Here is a 27356-nt window from a genome sequence, read left to right on the forward strand (position 1 = left end):
TGAACAAAGGCATGGTACATCTGCCTAATTTCCCTAGCATTTAAAACATGACTGTGACACCTGAATGCGTATATAGATAAATTCTTAATTTAGACAATAAGAAGTTGGTATGTTCTGCCCATCTTACTCTCGAATCAAACACAAACCCCAGATTCTTATAAAAGGAAACTCTCTGTATTACGTCACAAGAACAAGCATTCCTCTCATCAGCTCCACATTCGTGAATTCTTAATGGATATAAATTGAAATCTGAGTTATTACTTAAACTAATGGGCATAAAATTGTTTTTTGAAATATTAAGAGAGAGGGTTTTCTGGTCCAACCATTAATTGATGTTTGATTTCTTGATAGATCTTAGGGCAGACTCAGCTCTATCACGTGCCGACACCCAAGTCTCCCTTCAATAAAAATCAAAGTGTCATCTGCAAAAAGAAATAGCCTCCCATATAAATTCATTCTGGAAATGTTATTGATATATGTGAGGTAAGGGCCCGAGAGTGCTTCCCTGTACCACCCTAAAGTCGACAGGAAGCTCATTACCATTTACTCCATTGCTCGCAACACACTGCCTCCTTCCAGATAAATAACTAGTAAACCATGCAAGTGCATTCCCAGTGACACCCAAAGCTGACAATTTTCTGATAAGGTTCCTCCGATCAATACTATCAAAAGCTTTCTTGAGGTCAAGGAAGATTAAGATTGGATGCATATTATTGGATAAAGAAAAATGAAACTGCTTATTTACATCAAACAATATATCTAAAATATTTTTGTCACCTCTAAAACCGTATCGGCAATCTGCCAGAATTTTTACAAGAATTTGTAATCTGCCAAGATAACTAGCAAGTTGTTCTTTCCCATTTCTTTCCAGAATCATACAGTCCGCTCATAATTTATATTATTATCTTTCAGATAATATTATATTTTATTGTTTATTTCTGTTAATAATAATGATCGATTCCATCTCAATATATTCTATTTATAGGAAATTTGGTTTGTGGATTTCCTATGATAAAATAAGTTAAATAAAACTGGATAAAATATGTTTTAATGTAGAGATGACAAAATTGAACTGAGAAAATATTAAATCAACTGATACAATTAATAAACAAACTAATGCAAGTTGAAAATAGGTTGTTAATCACAGGTGGCAAATATCAGATGATTCGCCACATATTCACCAAGTAAGTATATCTTTTAGTGATTGATAATTTTTTTATGACTGAGATAAAATATTTTGTTAGTTCATAAAATTCATTTTTAGAGTACAACCAATTTGGCAAAGGTGCGAAGTTGGAAAATGATATCTGCTTTGTCTAATGACAGACAAGGATAGCGAATCAATATTAAATCAGGTCCTGACTTTATAACAGGAATCTCACTATTGACGCTGGTAAACGGTTTCAACGAATTTGAGGACTGAATTTTTCACAGAAGAATGAATTGTAATCCATAGGAAATTACAGTACCTGTAATGAGTGGTGAAAACGGGTGCTGTTGTTCTTTCATCAATGGCGTGGTTAGAACTGGTAAATGGTTTGCATACAATAGCATAAGACACACAGGCTACAGGAGAGGGGAAGGTGTGCAAGAAATTGCTACCAACAACACAATCAGAACTACAAAACTAGGAATTGCGCGGGAATATTCAAATGTCTTTAACAGACGCTTTAAACAACATCTTCCTACCCTAGATTTTAAGTTAATTTATATCTGTATGGCCTAGCTGTATAGGATTGGTGCATTACTGTACCCAAGTGTCACACGTGGCTAGAATCTAATTTAAAAAGTCTAGAAAGTAACAGATTTTGAACAAGTATTTCAACTTACACTCGAGTTTTCAAGTGCAACTGTATTTTCAACAAGTGAATTTTGAAGGCTACGTTTACTCATTCTGAGTCTCTTCAAACTACCGCTAGGACTGCAATCACTACCAGTCATTCTGGAATCACTCCCAGATAGTGAGGATGACAGTGTCTGTGGAACAAGATTAAATTACATTATTTTCTAACATTCGGTGATTGGATATTAATAAATTCTAATTTTATATTTGAACATAGTTCGAACTTTGAACAAATACATTTTTCAATTATATGGATGAAAATATTTATGTAAACGGTTTAGAAACTGAGTAAGTTTTTTATCATGTTTTTTGCTATATTTGAATGTTTATCAACTATTTTTTCCATCTACAGACGTTTTTAGTGAATCTTGAACCAACATTTTTCCTATTCATTTATATAAGTACATACTATAATAGTAATCTCAATGAACTGGTTAATAATTTCAATGTAAACTCAAGATACTACTAAAGATAGATGAAAACTTGTGTTTACTACAGTCTACTTACAGATGAAACGTAGTCAAGCCAATTGGTCCACCATTCCATTGAGATAAGATACCAAAACTGTCCAACGGCGCAGCCCCTCTCATCCTCCCTTTCCTGCCACCCCATGACTATATCTCCTTCTTCAGACCTTGACACAGGCCTCAGACCCAAAACTACATGGCACACCTGTGAACATTCCATGTAATCAAGATGAACTAACTACTGTCACAGTAAATAATATCAATTTCCTTAGAAACCTCAGTAATATGTATTTCAATACATTTCTAAATTAAAGTATTACTATTAATACTTTGAATAATGATAATCGAATAGGCTATTTAATTTACTATTAATAAGGATATTATAACTATTAACAATCATCAAAAATATTATAGTCATAAGAAATACTAAATACTATCAATTTGTGTGAACCTGTCAATACTATTCACTGCTACATAATACTATTGATAAATTATTATTATTACAAAAATTACTAGCGATTTTAATGGAAATGGCAATAATCATTTAGTTAAACATAATTCTTAAAAGTATTATTACTATCAATTTGCACGAAAACGTCAATGATATTTGGTACAATACAATTGAAATTGATATTATATAATTTTCAATCAAATGATTTTAAATTTATTATAATAATTAATTTCTCTGGATGTTGGACGACACATAAATTCATACATTACATATTTTTTTCATACAATTTCAATAAATAACAATATTCAAGGTTTACAAAATGATACCTCACTATATATGTGTCGAGGTTATCATCAAATTAATAATAATTTATGCTACAACAGATAATACAAAAATTCCAAAAAATCTAAAACTATATTTATTACCCTAAGCATCAACTAGTACAAAGATACTAAACCGAGGTACTATTTTCTACCTATAAATTACCTTATTTAAAAAGAATACTACTTAAATCTAAATCCTACTTACTATTAGTTCCTGACTACTTTGTATCCCAATACTGAATAACCAATGTCTAATTTTTCTTTTGAAGCTATTGAAATTTTCCTCTCCTTTGATTTCTAATGGTATTCTATTAGATATTGTAGGCCCTAAATATCCTAGTGATCTTTGCCCAAATGCTGTATTCATTCTTGGTACTTCTTGATTGTAACGTTCTCTTATTTTAGTATTATGGCTATGATTTATGATATGGTTCCTATTTTGATGTTTTTTCATATACCCTAATAACAACAATATATACAATTGCCTAACGCTGAGTACTCTATTTTCAATAAATAATTCTACAGTTGGAAACTGGATTTCCCTGTTTCCCATTATTTTCAAAATGCGTTTTTGAGTTTTAAATAATGGATCTATAAAACTGAAGTTAGCTGCACCTCAAACTAACAGACCGTACCTTAAAAGAGATTCAACTAATGTTAAGTATAAGTTTTTAACATTTCTTTGTCTATGATACGCCTTAATTGATAGAATTTGTATATAAGCTTCCTTATTTTGGCAGTTGTATATGTTATGTGCTTGTTCCATTTCAATGAATCATCTACTATTATTCCTAAATACTTTATATTGTCAGAGCGTTCTATTAGTGGGCAATTACAATTATTGTTACTATTTTTATCACAATTATGAAGCTTCATTGTTGACATGTGTGGTTTTGTGCTATTTGTTAAAGAAAAAGCTAAAAATTTAGTTTTTTCTGAATTTAATGACAATAAGTTATTTCTTAACCAACTAGTGATTTTTGTGATTTCTATCTCTGCTGTTTGGAACACTTCTTCCCAGTTTTTTCCTTGAAAAAGGAGTGCTGTATCGTCAGCAAAGGCTATAACTCTACCTTGAATTTGAATGGAGCACAACTCATTTGCAAAGATCGAATAAAAAATTGGTCCTAAAACTGTTCCTTGAGGTATTCCAAACTTCATGGAACCCTCTGCACCCATATGGTTCTCTACCTTTGTTTTTTGCTGTCGATTGCTGAGGTAGGATCTGAACCATTCAAGTGGCACTCCTCTTATACCTATTGCCTCAAGCTTTTTTATTAATAAGTCATGGGAAACAGAGTCGAAGGCCTTTCTAAATCTAAAAATACTGCTAGACATTTATTCTTTTCCTCTAAATTGCTAGTTACAAATTTTGATAATTCTAGTACAGCTAATTCTGTACTTATACCTTTGCGGAAGCCAATATTTTATTTTAATCACCTATTATTTCTTGAGAAATTGAACTTATATTTCAGGTTTTTTACACCATTAATAATAAATTCACTGTAAATTCTAGCCATGACTGGCTATGAGTTCGCTAGAGATAGTCACAATAAGTGTGACAACCAAGACTATTTAATTACTCTAATTTATTATAATAAAATATTTTTTCGATAAGAATTATTGATTAAAGGAAGCGGATCGTTCCATGGTAGCTGCTGATAAGCTATTAATTATAGTTAAGGTTCACGTTACAATAATTGCAGTGGAGAAAAATAGGAGAAGAGCGATGCCGATTCTCTGCCTTGCGACTGCCTTCTATAGAGGATAATTGATACCGGTATATCTGATATAATATTAACTGTTCATACTTGTTTAAAATAATCAATTATATTTTATTCGACAGGATTTTTTTTATAATTGAAAAATAAATTTCTATGATTGAGATTGATCTTTCATTGATTAATTTTATTGCTTATATTTCAATCTACATTGTTAAAAAACGATTTGGCAACGTTGATGAGCTATAAACGTGTAGAAGAGCTATCTGCTTTGCCAAATGTTAGCAGTATAAATTTGAAAAGGGACAGTTTTGGGCATAAACCTGTTGTGCCTTCTCATACAAGTGCAATTATTGTACATGACTAAATAAATGAATAAATAATAGACAAGGGTAGCAACACCAATGTTAATAAAATACTGCCACTATGACGTGGACCTCACTATAGATAAGAAGTTGTAAGGGTAACCACTTGGAGAGCCCACTTCTCTACAGCCCGGTTTCAAACAGACTGTGTAAGTTTATGCAGAGTTGGTAAAGATTATAGAAATAGCTTAATATTTCTTCCATAATATTGACTAAATTACAATTTCAATTTCACAAGGATAGTTTTATGGCTGGTAATGAAGCTCCAACCCTAGAAGAAATCTTGGAAGCCACTAAAATATTAAGAAATAATAAAGCGCTAGAAACAGATGGAATACCAGGTGAGCTTTGGAAATATGGAGGAAAACAAATGTGCAGACGGCTGCACAGACTCATTGCGCAAATATGGAATGAAGGACAACTCCCAGAGGAATGGAAAAAGAGCATATTATGTCCTATCCATAATAGAAAAGTAGACAAAACTCAACTGCCAAAACTATAGAGGAATTTATCTCCTAAACACGCCCTATAAAATATTTACCACAGTGCTGAAGATGAAGCTTGGAGTTCATGTGGAAAATATAATTGGAGAATAACAGGCAGGATTCCGACCGGGCAGATCAACCACAGATCAGTTATTCACTCTCAGGCAGATAACGGAAAAATTCTGGGAAAACAACATAGATCTGTAAGCAATGTTTGTTGATTTTAGAAAGGCATTTTTAGAGAGAAGCTGTACTCATGCTGGACTTCAATATACCATCAAAACTGGTGATGCTAGTCAGAGCCACTATGGAAAATACTGTCTGTCAAGTTAGATTGGAAGGAGAGTTCACAGTTTCGGGGTGGCGCGTGGCTTGAAGCAGGGAGATGGATTGGTACCAATTCTCTTCAATTTGGCACTAGAGCACGCTATTAGGAGGACTTCAGTGGATAGGAGTGGCACATTGATGATCAAGTCAACACAAATACTTGGATTTGCGGATGATATAGGCATACTTGGAAGGTCTCTTGCAGCCGTGAAAAACATAGCATTGGAGTTGGAGCAAAGCGCATCGGAAGTTGGTCTGGAGATCAATGTCAACAAAACTAAAGTATTCAACCAATCAAGACATAACAGGAATCGGCTTGGGCCATTTCTGGAATGTGGTGGGAAGAATTACCAAGTAGTTGACAATTTCACGTACTTGGAAAGTTGTGTGACTAATTGTAATGAGGAGCAAAAAGAAATTCAAAAACGTATCCTTGCCGCCAATCGCACATTTTTCTCATTACTGAACATATTCAAGAATAAAAATGTACACCGGATATGTAAAATAAAGCTCTATAAGAGTATAATAAGAACGGTGGTTTGCTACGGTAGTGAAGCTTGGACTATCACAGCCAGAACAGCGGGTATCTTGGATGTGTTTGAGAGAAAAATCCTGAGAAGAATCTATGGACCGGTTTGCGAGGATGAACAATGGCGCATACGTACGAATGCTGAATTGAAAGAGCTTTATGCAGAGCCCCAATTATCGGCCCACATTTGTGGGCCCACAATTATCGGTCCAAATTGATGCGCCTCCGATGGGCAGGGCATGTGCAAAGAATGCCTGAAACACGAGTGTCAAGGAAAGTGTTAGTTGGTCAGCCTGGAGGAAGACGACGTGTAGGGAGACAAAGGGAGCGATGGGAGGATAGAGTGCAGAAGGATGCTAATGAAATGTTACAATTAAGGGGATGGAAGAGAGCGGCGTTAGATAGAGATGGATGAAGGCGTATTTTGGTTGAGGCCAGAGCCCGATTTGGGCTCTAGCGCCATTGGAGAGAGAGTTTAATAGCAGGTATCATTGGGGACCCTATTCGAATTAGAAGAGGTACTTTTCTGTCACATCGAAATTTTGGTCCGCCATTTTGGAACCGCCATTTTCAATCCAAATTCTTTTTTTTAATGGGAAGATGGTCATATGATATATTATTTCGATACAGAATTTCGAGATAAAATGAACGGCGGGACCCAGACATCGATATATCAAAACGGTTCAAAGTTATTCACACTTGATGATACTAATAAATCATTCAAACTTGAAATAAATGAATACATAGAAAATCTGACAGATCAAAATTTCTGTTCAACGTGTTAAATATGTGAGTAGATAATACTACAGGTGTTTACTAACACTTGAAAAAGTGGAATTTGATAGGTTAGAGATTTTCTATGTATCCATTTATTTCATTTTTGTATGATTTATCAGCATCTTTGAATGTGAATAACTTTAAAACGATTTGAGTTAACGATGTGCGGGTTTCGCCATTTATTTCCTCTTGAAATTCTGCATTGAAATAATGTATCACCTTCAAAAAAAGGAGGTGGATTCAAAATGGCGGTTCCAAGATGGTGAACCAAAATTTTGAAGCGACAGAAAAGTAATTTTTCCTATTCGAATAGGATCCCCAATGATAACTACTGACAAACTATCTTTGTAAAATAAATATTTACGCTGTTTCCATAATTTTCACCAACTCTGTATTTCCATTTATTTTTTTGTGATATCAATATGTAGTCATAATTTGAGACTTGAATTCCAAGAAAACTGTAATAATTTGAAACACTAAAATTGATGAATCGGAATTGAAGTTATGTATCTCGAAGCACGATTTTTAATTTCCCTTCTAGATTTTTCACAATTATTGTTCAAATCTCATCATTCAAAAGACCACAAGGTCAAGATTTTTTAAATGTAGAACAGCTATCTGCTTTGGCGACGTTTTTACAATACTAGCCTGCCACGCAAAAAGCTGAAGTTTGATTCTCGACTGGGTGATTTTTTTGTAAACTTTCAACAATGTTATGTTATCCGTTTTTTGGAATATAAATAATAGAAAAATCAAGATTTAACGGTTTATTGATGAGTGTCCTAGAAACCAGGCCTAAATATAATTATGAGTTTGAAAATCGCTTCTCGGTTGTTCGGAGCCCACACAAAGCAGTAGCTCATCCACTCATCCGTCTCATTACCTAGGCAAAAGGCTAAAGCTCATGTCGGCATCAACCTCAGCAATTAAAAGCTCTCAATGAATGTTTGGTGCTTCAGTCGGTGCTTCGAGTTTACTAGATATTGATAATGGTGTATCAAGATGCTCAACAATTGAAACTTTCCAAATTCATCAATTTATGGTTGTCTCCATAAAGGTATCCTTTTTCCCTAATGAATTGAAATTAGATTGGATAAATAATGAACAAACCTGAAATAGTAAGTTCAAAAAGTCCATCGGCAACTGATTATCCACAGTCCACATAAGATATTCTTCAACAGTCAATCCCTTATCGGAGCCAGCATAGTTGTTCAATTCTTTCATCAAAGTTGGAACAAACTCCTCTAAAAATACATAGAAGAATCATTGAAAATTAATGATAATGAACCCATAAGAAAAACGAACTGGAATTATCATCAGTTGATTCACATGCTATTGACAAAAAGGTTTTATGAATACACAATAGAAACGAACAAAACCAACCAACAACATTTCACAGGAATAAAAAAATACAAATTCAACAATTATTAGTTTCTAGAACTAAGAACAAAATGAGAAACAACTGTATATTCATAAACAGGATCGTATTTAAAGCAATATCATATATTAAAACTCAACAATCGACAATAAACAGTGTTACATTAAATGAAACAATGAGAATTAAATTTTTGAAGTAAGTCTCTTGTACGAAATTACTTACTGAAACCTGAGAGCAGAGAATGGAATAAAACACAAGAGAAGCACATAAAAAAGAGTGTAACATTTTACATTACAAGATACCATGGAAGTGTCCGAAGCAATGAGGAGATTAATGAAATTGAATAAATGCAACTTGGCTCACATCGATCAAGGGATCGGGCATCGGGAAGGGATGCGGATCGCAAACATAGAAAATTACAAGAAATCTGAAAGCAGAAGCACATAATTAGGGCAGACGACACAAAGGAACAGAGGAACATCTTGGAGAATCGTTAAGTAGGTAAAATATGGGGAAAAACTGACACTTAAATTCTCATGCTCATGCAAGAAGATAGAGTTCCAGGTTGATATCGCTATGAAAAATTATGATATCGACTGGAGAACTCAATCTTGGATTAATTTACACAAAAAAAAAAATAATGATACAGAGTATACAAGCGTAAAATCTACTATATCTGAAAATTTTAGCATTAGGGCTGGAATTATTAAAATAATAATAGTAATAATAATAATAATAATAATTATCACTTCTAAGGTTGACAAACACATTGATGATAATAAAATAATAGCCCCAGAGCACCTTGGGTGTCGGAAGGGTACAAAGGGATGTAAAGAGCTGTTGGTTCTTGACTCTTTTATAGCTGGTCATGCTGTCACTAAACAGAGAAACTGTTTTCTGTGGCTTGGATAGATTATGCAAAGGCCTTTGACTCTGTCCCACACAGTTGGCTATTGCATGTACTACATGCTGGATAAGGTCAATACAGTGACTGTCAACTTCTTGAAGTCGGTCATGAATGGGTGGAGTGTAAAGTTATGCATTGGACATGGAAATGATCAGTTTGAGACAGGTCCAATACAAATCAGAAGAGGAATCTTTCAAGGCGATAGCTTAAGTCCCCTATGGTTTTGCCTATCTTTGAATCCATTTAGTCTAATGTGAAGGGAATCCTCATATGGTTATAAATTTGACATAGCCAGGAACTTGAAGTTAACACACAGCTTCTACATGGATGACCTAAAGTTGTATGCTAAGTCATCAGACCATCTGCAAAATATGCTACAGCTGGTTGCTGCCTTTAGTCAAAGCATCCACATGCAATTTGGTCTTGAAAAATGTGCTGTCTTGCATGTGGAAAATGTATCTCAAAGATGACGCATGAAGAGATGCTTGCAATAAACAATGAGATAGCTCAGCTAGGGAGAGGCCAGACTTACAAGTATTTAGGTTTCCAGCAGCATCTCAGAATCTCTAGGGTGGAAGTGTTTGGCAAGTTGAAGAGTGAATTCAGGAGGAGGCTGAGTAAAGTACTAAAGGCAAATTTGGCTTCAAAGCACCGTATAAAGGCAATCAATTCATGGGTTATTCCAGCCTTAACCTACAGTTTTGGTGTTTTGAAGTGGTCAGTTACTCGCCTTAATCAGATGGACCGGCTTGTCCGAACAATGATGACCAAGAATCGAATTCATCACCCAAGAGCATCAATGAGCCTACTGTACAGATCTATGTCAGATCAGATCTATGTGCAAATAGATCTATGTGCCGACTGTACAGATCTATGTCAGATCAGATCTATGTGCAAATCAGGAGAAAAAGTTGATGACCTACTTCAGGAATGCTGATTCCAACATCTTGATGGGCATGTGCCGCTTAGACAATGGTCACACTGCACTTGATCTGAGAAACCCCAGGGGACGCAAGGCCACCACTATTCAGTCCTTGAAGGCAGATTGGCAGCAGAAGGAGCTGCATGGGCGCTACTATGGTCTCCTCTACTCGGACCAAACAGATAAAGAGCTGTCAACCAGGTGGCTCACAGTTAGGAACTTGTTCCCAGAGACAGAAGGCTTTGTGCTTGCCATACAGGACCAGGTGATAGCCACTAATGCCTATAGAAGACACATCATGGGTGATCTGAGCATAAGTGACAGGTGCAGGTTGTGTGCTACTGCTGTGGAAAGTATTCAGAATATCACCTCAGGGTACTCAATATTAGCCCCCAGAGAGTACTTAAGGTGGCACAATAATGTTGCAAGAATAGTATATTTAAAATTGCAACTGAAGAATGGTATGATAAATGAAACTCCACCATACTATTCATATACACCACCTGCATTTGCTGAGAAAAACCATGTTAAGATCTATTGGGACGCTCAGATGATCACTGATAGGCAGGTCCTACATAATAAGCCTGATATCCTCTTGATGGACATGTTGAGAAAGGAGGCTGTCATAATTGATGTTGCGGTGCCAGCTGATGAAAATGCTCAAAAAACCCGTGGAGAGAAACTCAGGAAATATCAGGAACTCGCATTCGAACTCAAAGATATGTATGGCTTGCACAAGGTCAAAATATTGCCAATTATTATAACTGTGGGTGGGCTGATACCAAAAAAAAAAAAACAGTGGAATGCTGCAAAATGATTGAAGTTTTAGAAAATCTAGTAGAAAAAATGCAAAAATCAGTTCTACTAGATACGGCACGTATAGTACGTCAAACACTGCAATGTACTTGGTAGTTAAAATGTAGGCTGATGAGAACAATCTGAATAATAGAGAAGAATTGGAGGTTGCATGAAAATGCCCCACTTATTTGTATAATCCGCAAAAGCGTGAATAATAATAATGATGATGATGATGATGATGATAATAATAATAATATAATAATAATAATAATAATAATAATAATAATAATAATAATAAAACAGACAAATTATTAATTTAAACAGTAATTATTCAAGTGAATTGAAAAAACAATCATTGTATTAAATCTATTACAACCACGACAACTATTTACATCTCATTTAAGGGATGTTTTCGTAACGAGCAGAAGCAGAATCGACCCAAAATTAACATTGGTTCTAATGGGAGTGTTAACAAATCGACAGAAAGTTGAGCAGAAAAAAAGAGCTGTACAAAACAGTGACAAACTATCGTTTACTTTGCCGTTCTTTATGCCTATCAACACAATGCTATTTTTCGACCGATGAACCGTCGCTCGTGAACCGTTTTGAAGAAGAATAACTAATTTCGGGATTTTGCCGAGGAGAATGCCTTCTCTGATTGGTTCTCGTGGACCACGGTTAAAATTTAACCGGCTTTTGTGCAAACGGGCCTGTGAGTTGAATATCGATGTAAAAATCTGTAAGCGTTCCACACGTGAGTACTAGATTTCAGCTAATATTAAAAAATGCAGACTGCAATAATGTCGTTAAAAATAATAGTTCAAAAATGAGAAATAACTAGTATTTCGTCATGGAAAGTGAAATAGATGAGTATCTATCTTAACTCAAATAAAAATTTTCACATGCCTCATATCAAAATATCTATTATCAAGGTTTAAATAGAATACAAGGCTAGTAAAATATAATTGAGAATAAAACTACAAAAAATGGAGAACCATTCAAATTTCAAATTACAGAAAGTCATATCTTACTTTACTCCACATTGTTTTACTCGCCCGAGAAATGCATGGATTACAGGGATACGAGTATGTGAAATATTTTCCAATTTATTAGCAATGAAACATTCAATTCGATAAATAGTTACAATACTATTATTTATATAATTTCAACTAAACCATTATTATTTATGAATGACATCGATTCACATAAGATACGCAAAAGATTGGAAACGACCAAAACTTTCATAATAGACGAACTGAAATATTTAAACTTATAATAAAGTGCCTAAGATATAAGTATAAGGACCTACATCTGAAAACTTAGTGGGATTTAACATTAGAAATTAGTTATTTGGAAAAGAGATTTATAGTTTTATAAGATAAGAACTAATTTAAAAATAAAAAAGTTGCATAATATTGAAGAATACCTGGTTTGAAATTAGACAGTTTCATTCATGATTTCTCTTTATTAGAAGTTTTGTAGACAGGCCCAAGTTATAGAGTAGTATTTAAAATTGATCAAAATGATACTCACTTTTGGCCTTGCTTTTGTACCGTACAAACAACATGACATCAATCATGTGCTTCATCTCGTCCTCTGAAAGATGTCCATCTCTATCGACATCAAAAACTTTGAAGCAGACTGCAAACAATATACATAACATGATTTAATTTTGAATAAAATAAGTTAATAATCAGTTTCATACATTGAACAGAAAAGCATCATTGCACAATATCTAGTGGGATTCTGCAATGAACAGAAAGGAAGCTCTAATGTTTAGGATTTTTAATAACAAAGTCAGTGACTTGAACAGTCTATGAATTCAATAGACAAACACTAACGGCACATTGAAATAAACATTATAACCATACAATATCACTGTCGTGTTTATCAGCAGTATCTTGGTATCTTCAACATTTATTTATAATTTCTTAGTATTAAATATACGCTGTTACCTCCCTATTTGCCAAAATTCATTTAAATTCAGATTTTAGCAAGAATATAATTCTTTCTATAATAAGCTTACAGAATGGTTCAATTATAAATTTGATTGCAGTGTATAGATCTCCAACCACTGTCCTTGATGTTTTTTTTAATCTTTATACACAACTGAGAACCATTGATAAAACAGAAAAAATTGTCTTGCTGGTGACTTGAATATTGATATATTGCAAAATAGTAAAAACTCGAATGAATTTATCAATTTAATGTACGTAAAAAATCGTAAGTCGTTCATTAACAAGCCATCAAGAGTAAATGATATTTCTGAAACCTTTATTGGTTTCAGACTTCACATTTTTCACAGAAGTCCAATGCTGGGGGGGGGGAACATTTCAAGAATAATTTATAAAAATTTTATAACGGATCATTTTTGTACAACTCCATATTAAAATAAAAACCAGGCACTTTATAAGCCAAACAACTCAAATAATTACAAAGAAAAAATTTTTTTTCAAACTTATCGATTTGTTAAGGGAGGAAACATGGGTTGATGAACGTTCAGAACTGGGCGCCTCTACAGACTTGGATGATATGGTTAACAAATTCGTAAAAAAATTATTAACTTATCAAATAAGTGTATTTTGAAATAAAATGCACAAAAAACTGCAGAAGCAACCACATAATAACGAAATGAAACAATGCTACACTCGCTATAGAAACGTCCTAAACAAATTACTGAAAGAAACCAAGATTAGGTATTACAGAAATAAATTGGAGCAAAGTAGAGGTAACTCCAGGAAGACATGGAATACCATAAATGAAATACTTGATGTAGAAAAGAAAAATTCAAAGACTGATATTGATCCTGAAATTTTAAATAAACATTTTTCGTCTATCGGGAGAGTACTCGCAGAAGAACTGAATAAAGAAAATAAAAACATCCCTCCTCCAACTAGTCAAAATTCCCGTTTTTCACGAATAGGTTTCCCAAATTCCTTTTTCCTTTTCCCGACAAATGAGGAAGAAATTATCAAAACAATTAAAGACCTCAAATCCAGCTCAGCACCAGGAATTAATAACATAAATAATAGCTGTCTAAAAATCATTGCCCACTATATTGCTAAACCTTTAAAAATTATAATTAATAAATGCTTTGAAGAAGGTTTCTTTCCGGAGGAGTTCAAGGTGGCTAAAGTCATACCTTTACATAAATCGGGAGATGTTGACGATCCCAATAACTACCGCCCAATAAGCTTGCTAAGTGGATTTTCAAAGATCATGGAAAAGCTTATTAAAAAGCGGCTAGTACAATACATGGTTGTGAGTAAGGTGATTCACCCTAACCAGTTTGGATTTCAAGAAGGAAAAAACACAGAAGACGCTATTTCGTTATTAGAAAAAACTTTAACTGAAAATTTTAGTAATAATAAAAAATCTATTGCAATTTTTATTGACTTGAAAAAAGCATTCGATACTGTCCCACACACCAAACTGTTGGAAAAGCTCAATAGAATTGGAATTCGAGGTTTGCCCCTGAAACTTTTTACAAGCTACCTTGAAGGTCGCTCTCAAATATTATCAATTGAAAATAAATCCAGTACTGAAAATCTTTTAGATTACGGCTTACCGCAGGGGACTGTACTCTCACCAATTTTATTCATACTATACATTAATGACCTCCTGAATCTCGACTTGCAAAATGGTCAAACAATCTCATTTGCCGACGACACCACTTTAGTTTTTTCGGGTGATAACTGGGAGAGTACTAAAATATCAGCTGAGAAGGGTATTTCCAGGGTCAAGAACTGGCTTGACTATCATACCCTGACTCTGAATCATAAAAAATCTTCATTCATGACCTTCACACCAAATGCTGCTACTCAACCTGTAAACCGAATAAACTTGAAAATTCATAATATCAAATGTAATAAAATAGATTTGAATGATTGTGACTGTCCTAAACTATAGGACTCTAAAACCGTTAAATACCTGGGAATAATTGTTGACCGTCATCTGAGATGGGATTCCCAGATCCAATCTCTATGTCACAAGGTCAAGTATCTAACAAATAAATTTTACAAAATGAGCCAGTTGAAAATGCAACGAATTACTAGAATGGCCTACTTTGCTTACGCACAATCTGTGTTGCAATATGGAATTAGGGTATGGGGGGTACTGCTGAATGTCATATAAACAAGATCTTCAATGTTCAAAAACATATAATAAAAGTGGCACTAAGCAAACCAAGGCTGTATCCTACTAGAATTCTCTTCCAGGAATCTAACATACTTACAATCAAACAGCTCTACTTGAAAAATTTAATTTCATATTTATTAAAAAACAAAAATCTTTTCAATACCCGAATTACTCCATATAACACGCGCCAAACTTACAGGAGATCTGACTTACCTGAAACTAATCTAACAGTATGTAGAATGCAATTTCCGTATAGATGTGACAAACTAGTAAATATTATACCACAAGACTTCATATCAGACAATCAAAATTGCTATAAGAGAAAAGAAATCTTATCATGGATCAAAACATCACCTGACGTTTTCAGTAATCAAAGGCAGTAGCTTATAACAAATTCTAAATTTACGTTTCTCCACTCACCTCTTCTCATCACCAGTTGACTTGTGCATTCACTGTGCTTCTTCTCTTTCTCAGGTTTTCCCTCTTATATTGTAAAAAAAAAACTGTTCTTCATTTCACTCTGTATTTCAAATTTATTTTACCATTAGGCTATTCTTAGTCATTTATTATATTCTATTTTATAAATATTTTTTCTTTTCTACGTTTCTCAATCTTTATATTCTCTTACTCATGCTCGCGAACAGACGAAAGTCTTGCGAGCTACACATTCTTTTGTACTCTTTATTTATTTTGTATTTTTGTGTATTTAAACTATGTAAAATGTGCAAAGAATGAATAAAATTGAAATTGAATTGAAATTGAAATAAATTTGAAAAGGAAATCCAGACCTCTGAAGGAAGGGATTAGTTGCATAATAGGTACCTTGAAAAAACAACCTTTTAATGTCACGTTAAGAGAAAATTATAGTCCATAGAATTTTACTAAATAAACTCATTAAATCAACAAAAATGGATTTTTATAGGAACAAATTTAAGTCATGCGAATGAAACAATAAAAAGGTATGGAGCTGTGGAGTGGTGCAAAGGAAACGCATGTTTTTCGAACCGCTACTCGGCGACGGGAGGGGGTATTGCCCTGGAACGAATGTTGGCAGAAGGCCCATACTATGTCATTTCAGTTGCTATGAGCGTTGGAACGAACGTACAACATCGTGTGTTCACTGTCCAGCAGGGGTTTTTTTAGAAGCAATGGATCTGTAGTCGCAGTGCAACGCTTTTCCGTCAATGAAACTCTAAAATGAGTTGGTTGTCGAGGTGCAGTGCCTGATCGAAATACTGTACTCCGATGGGTTGCATTGTTGAAAAGTACTGGTTCTGTTATGAAAAAGAAACCACCTGGTCTTCCCCGTTCAGTTTGTACTCCGGAAAATGTAGACCGAGTCGGAACAGCAACTGTTAATAGTCCTAGACGATCTACTAGACAACACTGACTCGGTCTACATTTTCCGGAGTACGAACTGAACAAGGAAGACCAGGTGGTTTCTTTTTCATAACAGAACCAGTACTTCTGAACACTGCAACCCATCGGAGTACAGTATTTCGATCAGGCACTGCACCTCGACAAACAACTAATTTTAGAGTTTCATTGACGGAAAAGCGTTGCACTGAGACTATAGATTCATTGTTTCTAAAAACTGCTCGACAGCGAACACACGATTTTGTATGTTCCAACGCTCATAGCAGCTGAAATGGCTTAGCATGGGCCGTCTGCTAACCTTCGTTCCAGGGCAATACTCCCTCCCGTCGCCGAGTAATAGCGGTTCGAAAAAACATGCGTTTCCTCTCCACCACTCTGTATATGTGAGAATTTTTCAAATAAATAACTGTCTTAAATTGAGCACAGGAAAGTCGGAGAATAGCAGCAATGTGGGGTACCTGGAATTTTTCAGGATAGTTTTCATAATTGTGTGTTGAATAACGATCAGCGGCTCCAGGCAAGCGGATGAAACACCTCCCCAAACTATTATGCCAAACTGAAATATTGATTGGGCATATGCATTGTAGATCCTCCTACACAATCCTAATGTCTAGTACCTGGCTGAGCTAAGACATACCATGACATACCATAAAACATCATTCCAACTTCTTAACACATTGCATATGGGGAACCCAACTCAAGTGATGGTCAAAAATTACCCCAATATACAGGATGATTCTTAATTATGGTGGAATAATTTAATTGACCGATCGAAGTGAGGTCTAAGATTCAAGTCGACGAATTGGCATTTCTCTTAATGTTTAAATGTTTATATGTTTATATATTTATATGTTGCGCATTTACGGCGAAACGCGGTAATAGATTTTCATGGAATTTGACAGGTATTTTTTTAAATTGCGCGTCGACGTATATACAAGGTTTTTGGAAATTTTGCATTTCAAGGATAATATAAAAGGAAAAAGGAGCCTCCTTCATACGCCAATATTAGATTAAAAATCAGACTATAGAATTATTCATCATAAATCAGCTGACAAGTGATTACACAGATGTGTGGAGAAGCCAGTCTATTACTGTATTTGTATAAGGTCTATAGTTTCAATCAAAGACATTAAAGAGGTATGCATCTTTAAGCTGGGTTTACACCAAAGTTATTAACAAAATGGTTATAACTTAATCTTTATAGATTCTATTAGATTGAACGGAAGTTGACAAACACATATGTTCATCATGTGTATGATAAGTTATGTTCAATCTAATATAATCTAAAAGGATTGAGTTATTAACATTTTTTTAATAAATTTGGTCTAATCGCAGCTTTAAGGTCTTTGGTTTCAATATTTTGTTTTGCAGTCATGGTATTATTATGCGTGCCCATCAGTATCAATATTCTCACATTCGAAAAAACTAATTTAATAGGTGAATAAAAATAAACAAATGAACTAAATAATGCTGGAGAAATTATAATATTTTTGATTCCAAAAAAATAATTTTCATCAGATAGAAAGATCATCACGGAACTGGATGAATTATATCATATGGAATACAAATTCAAACGTGAACTGAGTTTGTTAACATTTAAAACAGTTGGCATCTGGTACTTGTGGATGAGAATACTGCGTGAGGTCTACTGTTCACAGAACTACTAGTACGTGATAGTAGAGGTAAAAATCTGGTGTGGTACACTCACACAACTTTCCTTGCTCATTGAACTGTGAGCCTCATTTTTTAACGAGAATAATTTAGAGCATAATGACGACGATTGGCGGCAACATATTTGAAACTACTAGTTTTTGAAAAACTTATGATGGATTCATATGGAAAAATATCTGAAAAATTGAATAAAACTAGTCTGGAAGCTGTAGTGTGAGTAGTTTTTGAGAAAAAAGTTGAAATATGTAAAAAATCTAACTAGAAAAACACAGACTTCTACGTTTGATGCCCAATAACTTTCTTTAATGACCAGTAAACAAATAATTTTTCGCAATAAAAATTGTAGAGAATTTAATTCTGAAAAGAATTATGTAAGCTGTGTAGGCTAAATTTGGATAAAATGTATTCTTATGTAGTACATTACACCACAAAAATTTGCTGTTTTATAAGGAGAGAACTAATAACTCAGGTTTGATTGCAAATAAACATGGATTTAAATAACAGCTGTTCCAAAACAGCTGATTTATTTTGTTCTAAATAAGAAAATATTTGAAAGAAATTATCAGCTGAAAATTATTTTCAGAAATATTTTAGCTCACTGTTGAACAAAACAACAAACTGTAAGTTAGGCCTACTGTAACCGCGCTGTTTCTTGTTTAATCTATTGAACAGTTATTTGTAACCATTTCACTTTGCTGTTGTGTTAAGTGTTAACTTTTTTAAAAATGACAGGTGAATTTAGACATTATTCATACTCCGAATTAGCTGACATGCATTTAATGTATGGAGTAGGACACTGTAATAGTACTGAAGCAAGACGTTTGTATCAAGAGAACTTTCCTAACCGAGTATGTCCAGGTTCAAGGTTTTTTGCTACTATTCATAAACGTCTGTCTGAAACAGGTTCTTTGATACCCAAAGAGCACATTTATGCAGGCAGATCCCGATTTACTATGACTTTTGAGTTAGAAGAACAAGTTCTTAATGAAATTTATGAACATCCAGAGAAGAGCACGAGAGAATTGTCAGTGCTGTTTAATGTCAATCAATCTATTATTTGGAGGATACTAAAACAGCAACAATTACATCCATACCACCTCCAGAAAGTTCATACTCTATTGCCACGAGACTGTATTCCCCGTGCTGGTATTTGCCAATGTTTTTTAGAAAAACTTGTTAACCCAAACTTTTCAACAACCGTTTTATTTACCGACGAGGCACACTTTACAAGAACAGCTATCGTTAACGTCCACAACCAACATATTTGGGCAGATTAGAATCCTCATGCCATCAATCCTAATCGTCCACAACATCAGTATTCAATAAACATTTGGGCAGGAATCATAGGAGATCATCTACTTCTGTTCGAGCTTCCTCCCAGGCTTAATGGCATAATCTACTTCAACTTTTTGAGAGAGGAGCTATTTATCTTACTTGAAGATGTACCTCTTCAGTTGCGCCAAAACATTTGGTTTATGCATGATGGAGCTCCAGCACACTTCAGTGTTGCTGTTCGTGAACACCTGAATCACAGCTTTCCAAATCAATGGATAGGCCGATGTGGGCCAGTACCATGGCCAGCTAGTTCACCAGACTTAAATCCTTTGTATTTTTATCTTTGGGGACACTTGAAAACCTTAGTATACAATACTCCGATTGATACCATTGAAGAACTCCTATTAAGGATTTCGAACGAAATAGAAATGATAAAGCAGACTCCTGGAATATTTGAATGGGTCCGACAATCGATGAGAAGACGTCTGAACATATGCATTAAGAACAACGGAGGTCACTTTGAACATCATCTTTAGTCTTTTGGTATAAGTTTAATGTCATTTAGATATGTTACTTTCATATAAAAATGAAACGTTTCATAAAAAACCGAATATTTTATTTGCAATCAGCTACAACCTATTAGTTCCCTCCTCATAAAACAGTAAATTTTTGTGGTGTAATGTACTACATAAGAATACATTTTATCCAAATTTAGTTTACACAGCTTACATAATTCTTTTCAGAATTAAATTCATTACAATTTTTTTGCTTAAAATTATTTGTTTACTGGTCATTAAAGAAAGTGATTGGGCATCAAACGTAGAAGTCTGTGTTTTTCTACTTAGATTTTTTGCATAGTTCAACTTTTTTCTCAAAAACTACTCACACTACAGCTTCCAGACTAGTTTTATTCAATTTTTCAGATATTTTTCCATAAGAATCCAGCATAAGTTTTTCATAAACTAGTCCCCAAACAATTCAGCATCGGTGTATTTCACCAGAAGAACTGAATTCCGGGCGAAATCTTTCACCCTTTATCTAATGAAGCGTCTATGTATACATGTTTATAAGAACTTTTTTTCCTTGTTTTTACCTCTACTATCACGTATTAAATTATTTTACCATAATTAAGAAACACCTTGTATATGTATTGGTCAACTCTCATGATTGATTCACATGTACAGACTGAAGGTTCTAAATCTGTACAGGTATGCATTTTCACTTGCATTGAGCTTGGATATCTGATTGGTTCCTTGTAACAATTGGCATAATATACTTTGTTTTAGTTATATTTACTGTTAGGCTGTTATGGTCGGTCCAGTTTTTTTTATTTTTGAAAGGTCTGTAAAGCTACCTTTGAAATCGTCCAAATAGAGATCATTAATAAGAATTGAGAACAAAGTCGGTCCCTGAGGAAATTCAAAGTCAATTAACTGGAATCTACTTTAACCAATACTAACAGCAGAATTATATCACTGAAAATAAATATTTATAATGCTAGTTCAGTGCCTAGACCCTCCCCAAAACCATACTGACAATTGGAAAAGAAATTTGATGAATTGAGAAAAGATAGGATTTGAGATTTTATCAGGTTCTCAAATGAGTTATAACAAAAAAAAACTGAAAGTACAGAAATCGATTTATAGTTCTGAACCAACTTAGGACACTCATTTTTGGGTATAGGAATCACCCTTGCAATTTCAAGTTTAAAGTAAATGTTGTCTTGGATTATCTACTTATTACAAATTAGGTAAGGAAAAAGATGATATAATTATAGATAGAAGAAGCTTGAGAAGATAGAGAATAAAACCGTTGAATACACGATTTCATCTATTATATTTCACATGTGTTGTATATATTCATGTACTGTATAATGAATTTGAAGATGAAACTTCATTTTATTTGATTTGATAACGTCAAGCAGTAAATATTTATCATAATTATGTAAAGTGTAACCCAATACTTGACATTAAAAATATAGGCCTAAAGCTGAAGAAAATAAAAATCTGTTTACTGAACAATAATAATACATTTTGAAACTTTAAAGTGACATAGGTGCTCAAAACTAGTTGAGTTTGTGATTATACAAATTTCTGATTAAGTGGACTGTAATTTTATTCTATTTATTATTCAATATATGCAGAACAAGGCTAACCAATCCATTCATGATGCAATAAATATTATCTATTATTAAGACTTACCCCGGCTGATGATCTGCTGCACGTCAATGATTTGTAAAATATGAGGTGGTATAAGGTAAAGGAAAGAAATAAGGGAAAATAAATGTTAATAAATCACTTGACCTCTGATACGATGTATAGAGGTACTGCATAGAGTTGTTAGATCATGTATAGATTTCTGCTTCTAACGTTTACTATTCATTCACTATTAAATTCAATAAAAAAATACTCAAAGTTTTACATATACTTTATAACAAATAGCTCCCTACAGTCGTAGACACGAAATTACAATTGATAATTTTCCATTGGATATACAAACAAATAAAAGACAGAGTCGAGCTGCCTACTTCATGGTTTCGAAGGCAGCTTTGCGAACCGACTGAATTAGAAAAACTACTAGACAAGCAATTAAGCAATTACGCACCAGAGTGCACCACTAAACGGAGCAGATTGAAAACCAATTACTCAGCGCCAAACTCCATAATATTCAAACGGCGTCAACAGTTTATGTAAAAAATTATAAAAAAGATACCTACTAGTGATTACTATAAAAATTAGATAGTCATAATTTATTTGTATCTGTTTTGTATGATATTTTTATCAAGCCTAACACAGGTAGTCTAAGGTTTCTTTAACTTTATTTTTGTTTATATTTTATTCTATTACTTTGAAAACTTTCTATAGCATTGCCGTTGTTGAAATATTGCATGTTTAAACAGTGTGGTATTCATTGCTATGTAACTTACTATGTGTGGACCTTTCACTTTCTATAAGTTTTATTTGCTTCTCCCATTCAACATAGTTTACTGTTTGATATATGAATTTTCAACATGGACATTTTTCCGCTTGAGAATTTCAAGATAGCGCCATGATCACTTCATTAGCAAACTCTACAAAAATCATAAGTGTTGTGAGTGGGCGAAGTTGAGACATTAAGAGCCTCTCTTTCACTTGACCTACAAGAGTAGTGAATAGTGTATTGTGTCTTAATTCAACAATTTACTCAGAAACAACCTTTTTTTGTTTATTACTGTATAATAATTATTTCAAGCATCCAATTCTATAGTAATAATATACAGTATAATAATTATACAGTAATAATATTCCAGCAGTTGGTTAAACTGCAAGTTATATTAAATTCTTCCATATTTTTGTGTTTAACTCAATTTCAGATCAAATTCACTGGTGAACCTTATCAATTATTTTTAAGGAATTATGCATTCATGAATATTAATATTAATAGATAAATATCAATATTATAATTAACAATTTAGTGAGAATTGTGTAGATGAGAACTTACATTTTTGCCTTTCCGTGAGAGGTCCCCTGGTGGCAGCTGAAATACCACAAGCCATTTCCTTGAAATCAATATGGTTGTCTCGATTCTCATCAAAAGCGTTAAACACTCCTGAACAGACCGAAAGAGGAATTGGTGGACTAATCAGTGGTCTCAGGGTTTCCTCATCCAATTTACCAGTCTGTGAGGACTCCTTCAATGCAAAATAGCGCTTCTCCAACTGCACTATATCCATTTCTTCCACTAAAAATAAATAGAATTTGAGTTGTAATGATTGAGTTGTTGTCAGCTCCACGACATTTCTGTGTCTAGTTCAAATATAATGAGATGCTGTCAGCTCCACGACATTTCTGTGTCTAGTTTGAATATAATGAGATGTTGTCAGCTCCACGACATTTCTGTGTCTAGTTTAAATATAATGAGATGTTGTCAGCTCCACGACATTTCTGTGTCTAGTTTAAATATAATTTATATTGGTTTACATGAAGGGTCGGTTGCTTATTTTATTAATTCAGTTTTTTTTAATTCGGCTGTCGGTTTTTCAAATGACGTGTATTATAAACCAAAAGAAGGATTTTTATTGAGACTATCAAGCTTGCTGAAGTTAACTATACTGGTACATTTGAAGTGACAACACACACAACCTTTAAAAACTATTGAATGAGTGTAATGATATAAAAAAGCAGAACATAATCAAATCAGAATGAGACAGAAGTTTTAATTTGAATTTAGAATTGATGATTTTATCATGCCTTGTGAAAAAGTAAAGCAGCCAAATCGAAATATATAAGAAATAAAAGGTATTAAAATTTATACAAAGTTGTTAAAAAGTATAAAATGAAAACTAAATTTCCTGGAAACTAATCCTTGTTTTAAAAGCCTATTATTTTCGATTGTTGCCACTTTCAATAACCCACTGATATAGACTTAGAAATATAAATAGGGCCTACCAAGAGATACTCGAGACTCAAGTTTAGTCGTTATAGGAAATGTGTTTCCAAGTTATTCGAAGAGGATTCAGAAGAGTTAGGCTAGTTGACAAAATACCCAAATATGCCCAATAAGTGTATGAGATTTTTCTTCCTCAGATGTCTCCTTCAAAATAACTGTTATTATTTGAAAAGCTTAAAAGCTGTCGAAAGTCAAGTTTCAACAGTGATGAAACGACCATATTTATTCTCAAAAAAAATTTCAAATTGAATTAAATCAAAAATTATTCAATTCTATACAACAATTTATCAAGATTGAATTGGATTGAATAAGAGCAACAAATAATTCAAGTGAGGGAATTGACTAGTTTGTGTACTATCCACAGTTGAGAAATGAACAAATTTGTGATTGGATGTAGAAATAAAAGTTTTGATACTAAAGTAAAATATCTAGATATAGGCTACTCTATAAAAACTATGTATGGGTGATGCCAGAATTTCAATAGCGGAATTTTAGGATTTATAAATTCAGTCAGTTGTAGATGGTTTCCGAACCATCGGAAAGAAATTTGAAGCTCATAATAATTGTCTGCTAGTTGAGTCGGTCTCAAGTGGTCACGATGCCACTAGGAGAAGGCAACACATCACTTATCTTATCAGAGCGATAACTCGTAACAAAATTGGAATTTTGGTGTATTTAACGAGTGTTCGGAGTCAAGATCAAAATTCTCCTAAGGCACTGGTCACGGTCAGGCTTTTCTCAAAGCCATCAGTCTTTTCCATACTCTTGAAAAGAATGAATCAATCTGCTATAAACTTATTATTGAATTAATCATTCTTTGATTTGTGAGGAGAACAAGATTAATGTCTAATTACTCACAATGGGTGACTCCGGCCAATGTTTGATAGAATGTTGGGGAATCACACTCATTGCCCAATGTTACAGAGCACGGCTCCTTCAATATCCATTTGTTCAAAGATATACAGCCGCCATCTTCCCTCTCTGTCTCCCATTTCAGCCATTCTCTGAATTCATCAAACGTCACTCGATCTCTCTGCAAAATAAACAAAATATTAGTGGAACGAAATTGAGCTATCAAAAGCCGTATTTTTTGAACTCCAACGAATTTGAAATAAACTACCCCTAATTATTGTAATGAAATTGGAAAAAAATAACTTTATTTAATGGTAGTTTCTAACATACTATCATCACTAAAAGTCCGGAATGAAATAATCATCTATTTATGTAAGTTTTATTCGCATTTGAGACATAATAATTCAAACTTACCCTTCAAATATCACTATACAGTACACACTATTTCCAAAAGATGAATTTATTTGTTCAATTATGACTTTATTCAATAGAAATCAGCATTTTATTTCTAAATTCTAATCAAAAATTTCTCTTCCTAAACACTGGTCGAGTTTACTCTGGCCCATTATTATGGCAGCTCCCTGCCACTTTACACAAAACTCTCGTTTAAAAACCCAACGTTAGTTTTGACACGTTTTCGCTGGTGAAATCAAATTTATTGAATTTATGTAAAAATCATCAGTTAGTTTCAACGGAAGTTAATAAAACGAATTGTTTGCGTGAATTTGTTGGAATCCGGCCCATAACTGACTTTGGTGAACGTTGGCCCATATGCACCAACACGATTCAACTGCGGCCATCCTATCAATGGTTTTAAATCGTTTAAACCGTAAATCAATATGCGCATTCCATCTGGAACTACTAAAACCCGTTTGAACGGGGCTAGAGTAAAATTTGATGGTTCAAAACAGCAATAATATGCGTAAACGGAGAAGAGCATAACCCAACTTTTATAATTTATAGAATATTGCTGTAATACATTATTCCAATTGACTTTGGATAATAGTCAAAATTATAATAGGCCTACTACAGTGTTTCATACTGTGAGTTCATTTTCAAAATAATGGAAGAATTTTAAACTGTCAGAATTCCTCATACATGACATCAAAGCTTCCCTTCCGACTAATGTTGACAGTTAAGAATGAATCTCACACCAGAAATTTTTTAAGATCTTGAAAAAAATTTGGTATTGTAAATATTCTTTCGTTTCATGAGTCTTTTTACGGTACATTAGAAATGTTCACCAAATCATACGATGAAAGCCAAAATTATTATGTTTATGTTTTCTACCTCTATTCTGACTATACATGAGGGATCAGGTCAGCTAACTGATATTTATATTTCAAAGTAGCCCAGACTACTACGTTTCGTAGACTAAACGGCCAGTCTGATTATGTTCAGCATACCGATTGGAGTTTAAACTGCTTTCAAATTGAAAGCCGTCTACTCTAGACGCAGTTTAAACTTTTATATGCATATTGGCCTAAGTCTGAAAGTTGTTTAAATTCTGTGAAAATAATAATTAGAAAATGTGCAATTGTTCAATGTAAATATGAACGAACGTCTCTATCGAACAAACGCAACCTCAATGCGCTCCCATATTGCTGGTACAATGTTGAAATACTGAAGGCTTTTATTTAGCACTTACCGCTAAAAACGGTTTATATGGTAACTTGCTTATCCGCCATGTCGCAGGTCCCATCAAAACCGGATAAACGAGGGTTCACTATGACTTTTGAAATTTTATTTTTCAGACAATATTCATTCATAGTAGTGATTTAAATATCGACAGTAAACAACTAACAAACTTGTTTCAATGTGAACCCTCTCCTGAACTCTTATAAAAATGTATAATTATTTGAATTGGAAATTCTAATAATTTCTATAAATATGGTTATTTCTCTCCTTCATTTATTTAAGCCCAGAATAAATAACATAATGTAGAATGGAATAGAATTTATTGTTCCTCATGAAAAACAGTACAATATTACAAGAAAAATTATTAGCGAAATTTATCAAATGCTATGGCTCAAAAATGTGGCATAAAGAAATTAAAAATGGCCGCTATTTTGGAAATTTACGTCGAAAATGTTTTATTTTATTTTTTTAAAGTTGAGTTTTTATAGCATATATTCTTATTTTATTTTTTTAAGTCGTGTTTTTATAGCAATATTCATGCCAAATTTCAGATCAATACATCATATCGTTCTTGAGATGAAAATTCCTAAGTGAAAAAACTAACTGGCAGCTATAAGGATAACCGCTGAGTTTTGGACACTTAAAATACGACATTTGTAGTCTCCTATCATCCAGGGACAATACC

At 33.6% G+C, this 27356-nt stretch overlaps 1 protein-coding gene across 5 annotated transcripts in view; it reads right to left on the minus strand.

Annotated features, from left to right (window-relative positions):
* The window catches only part of LOC111064485 (ubiquitin carboxyl-terminal hydrolase 32), a 236805-nt gene that overhangs the window by 184587 nt on the left and 24862 nt on the right, over positions 1–27356 (minus strand). For 4 of the 5 annotated variants that reach the window (XM_039443337.1, XM_039443335.1, XM_039443338.1 and 1 more), the window contains 6 exons: positions 25040–25214; positions 23234–23473; positions 12827–12934; positions 8399–8532; positions 2351–2515; positions 1831–1977 (listed from right to left, as the gene is read on the minus strand). In XM_039443337.1, the coding sequence (XP_039299271.1) occupies positions 1831–1977; positions 2351–2515; positions 8399–8532; positions 12827–12934; positions 23234–23473; positions 25040–25214 (969 nt within the window). The remainder of the gene's footprint in view (positions 1–1830; positions 1978–2350; positions 2516–8398; positions 8533–12826; positions 12935–23233; positions 23474–25039; positions 25215–27356) is intronic. The other variant, XM_039443336.1, reaches the window with a different exon arrangement.

The sequence above is a fragment of the Nilaparvata lugens genome, chromosome X (genome assembly GCF_014356525.2).
Source record: "Nilaparvata lugens isolate BPH chromosome X, ASM1435652v1, whole genome shotgun sequence".
Taxonomy (NCBI): Eukaryota; Metazoa; Arthropoda; class Insecta; order Hemiptera; family Delphacidae; genus Nilaparvata; species Nilaparvata lugens.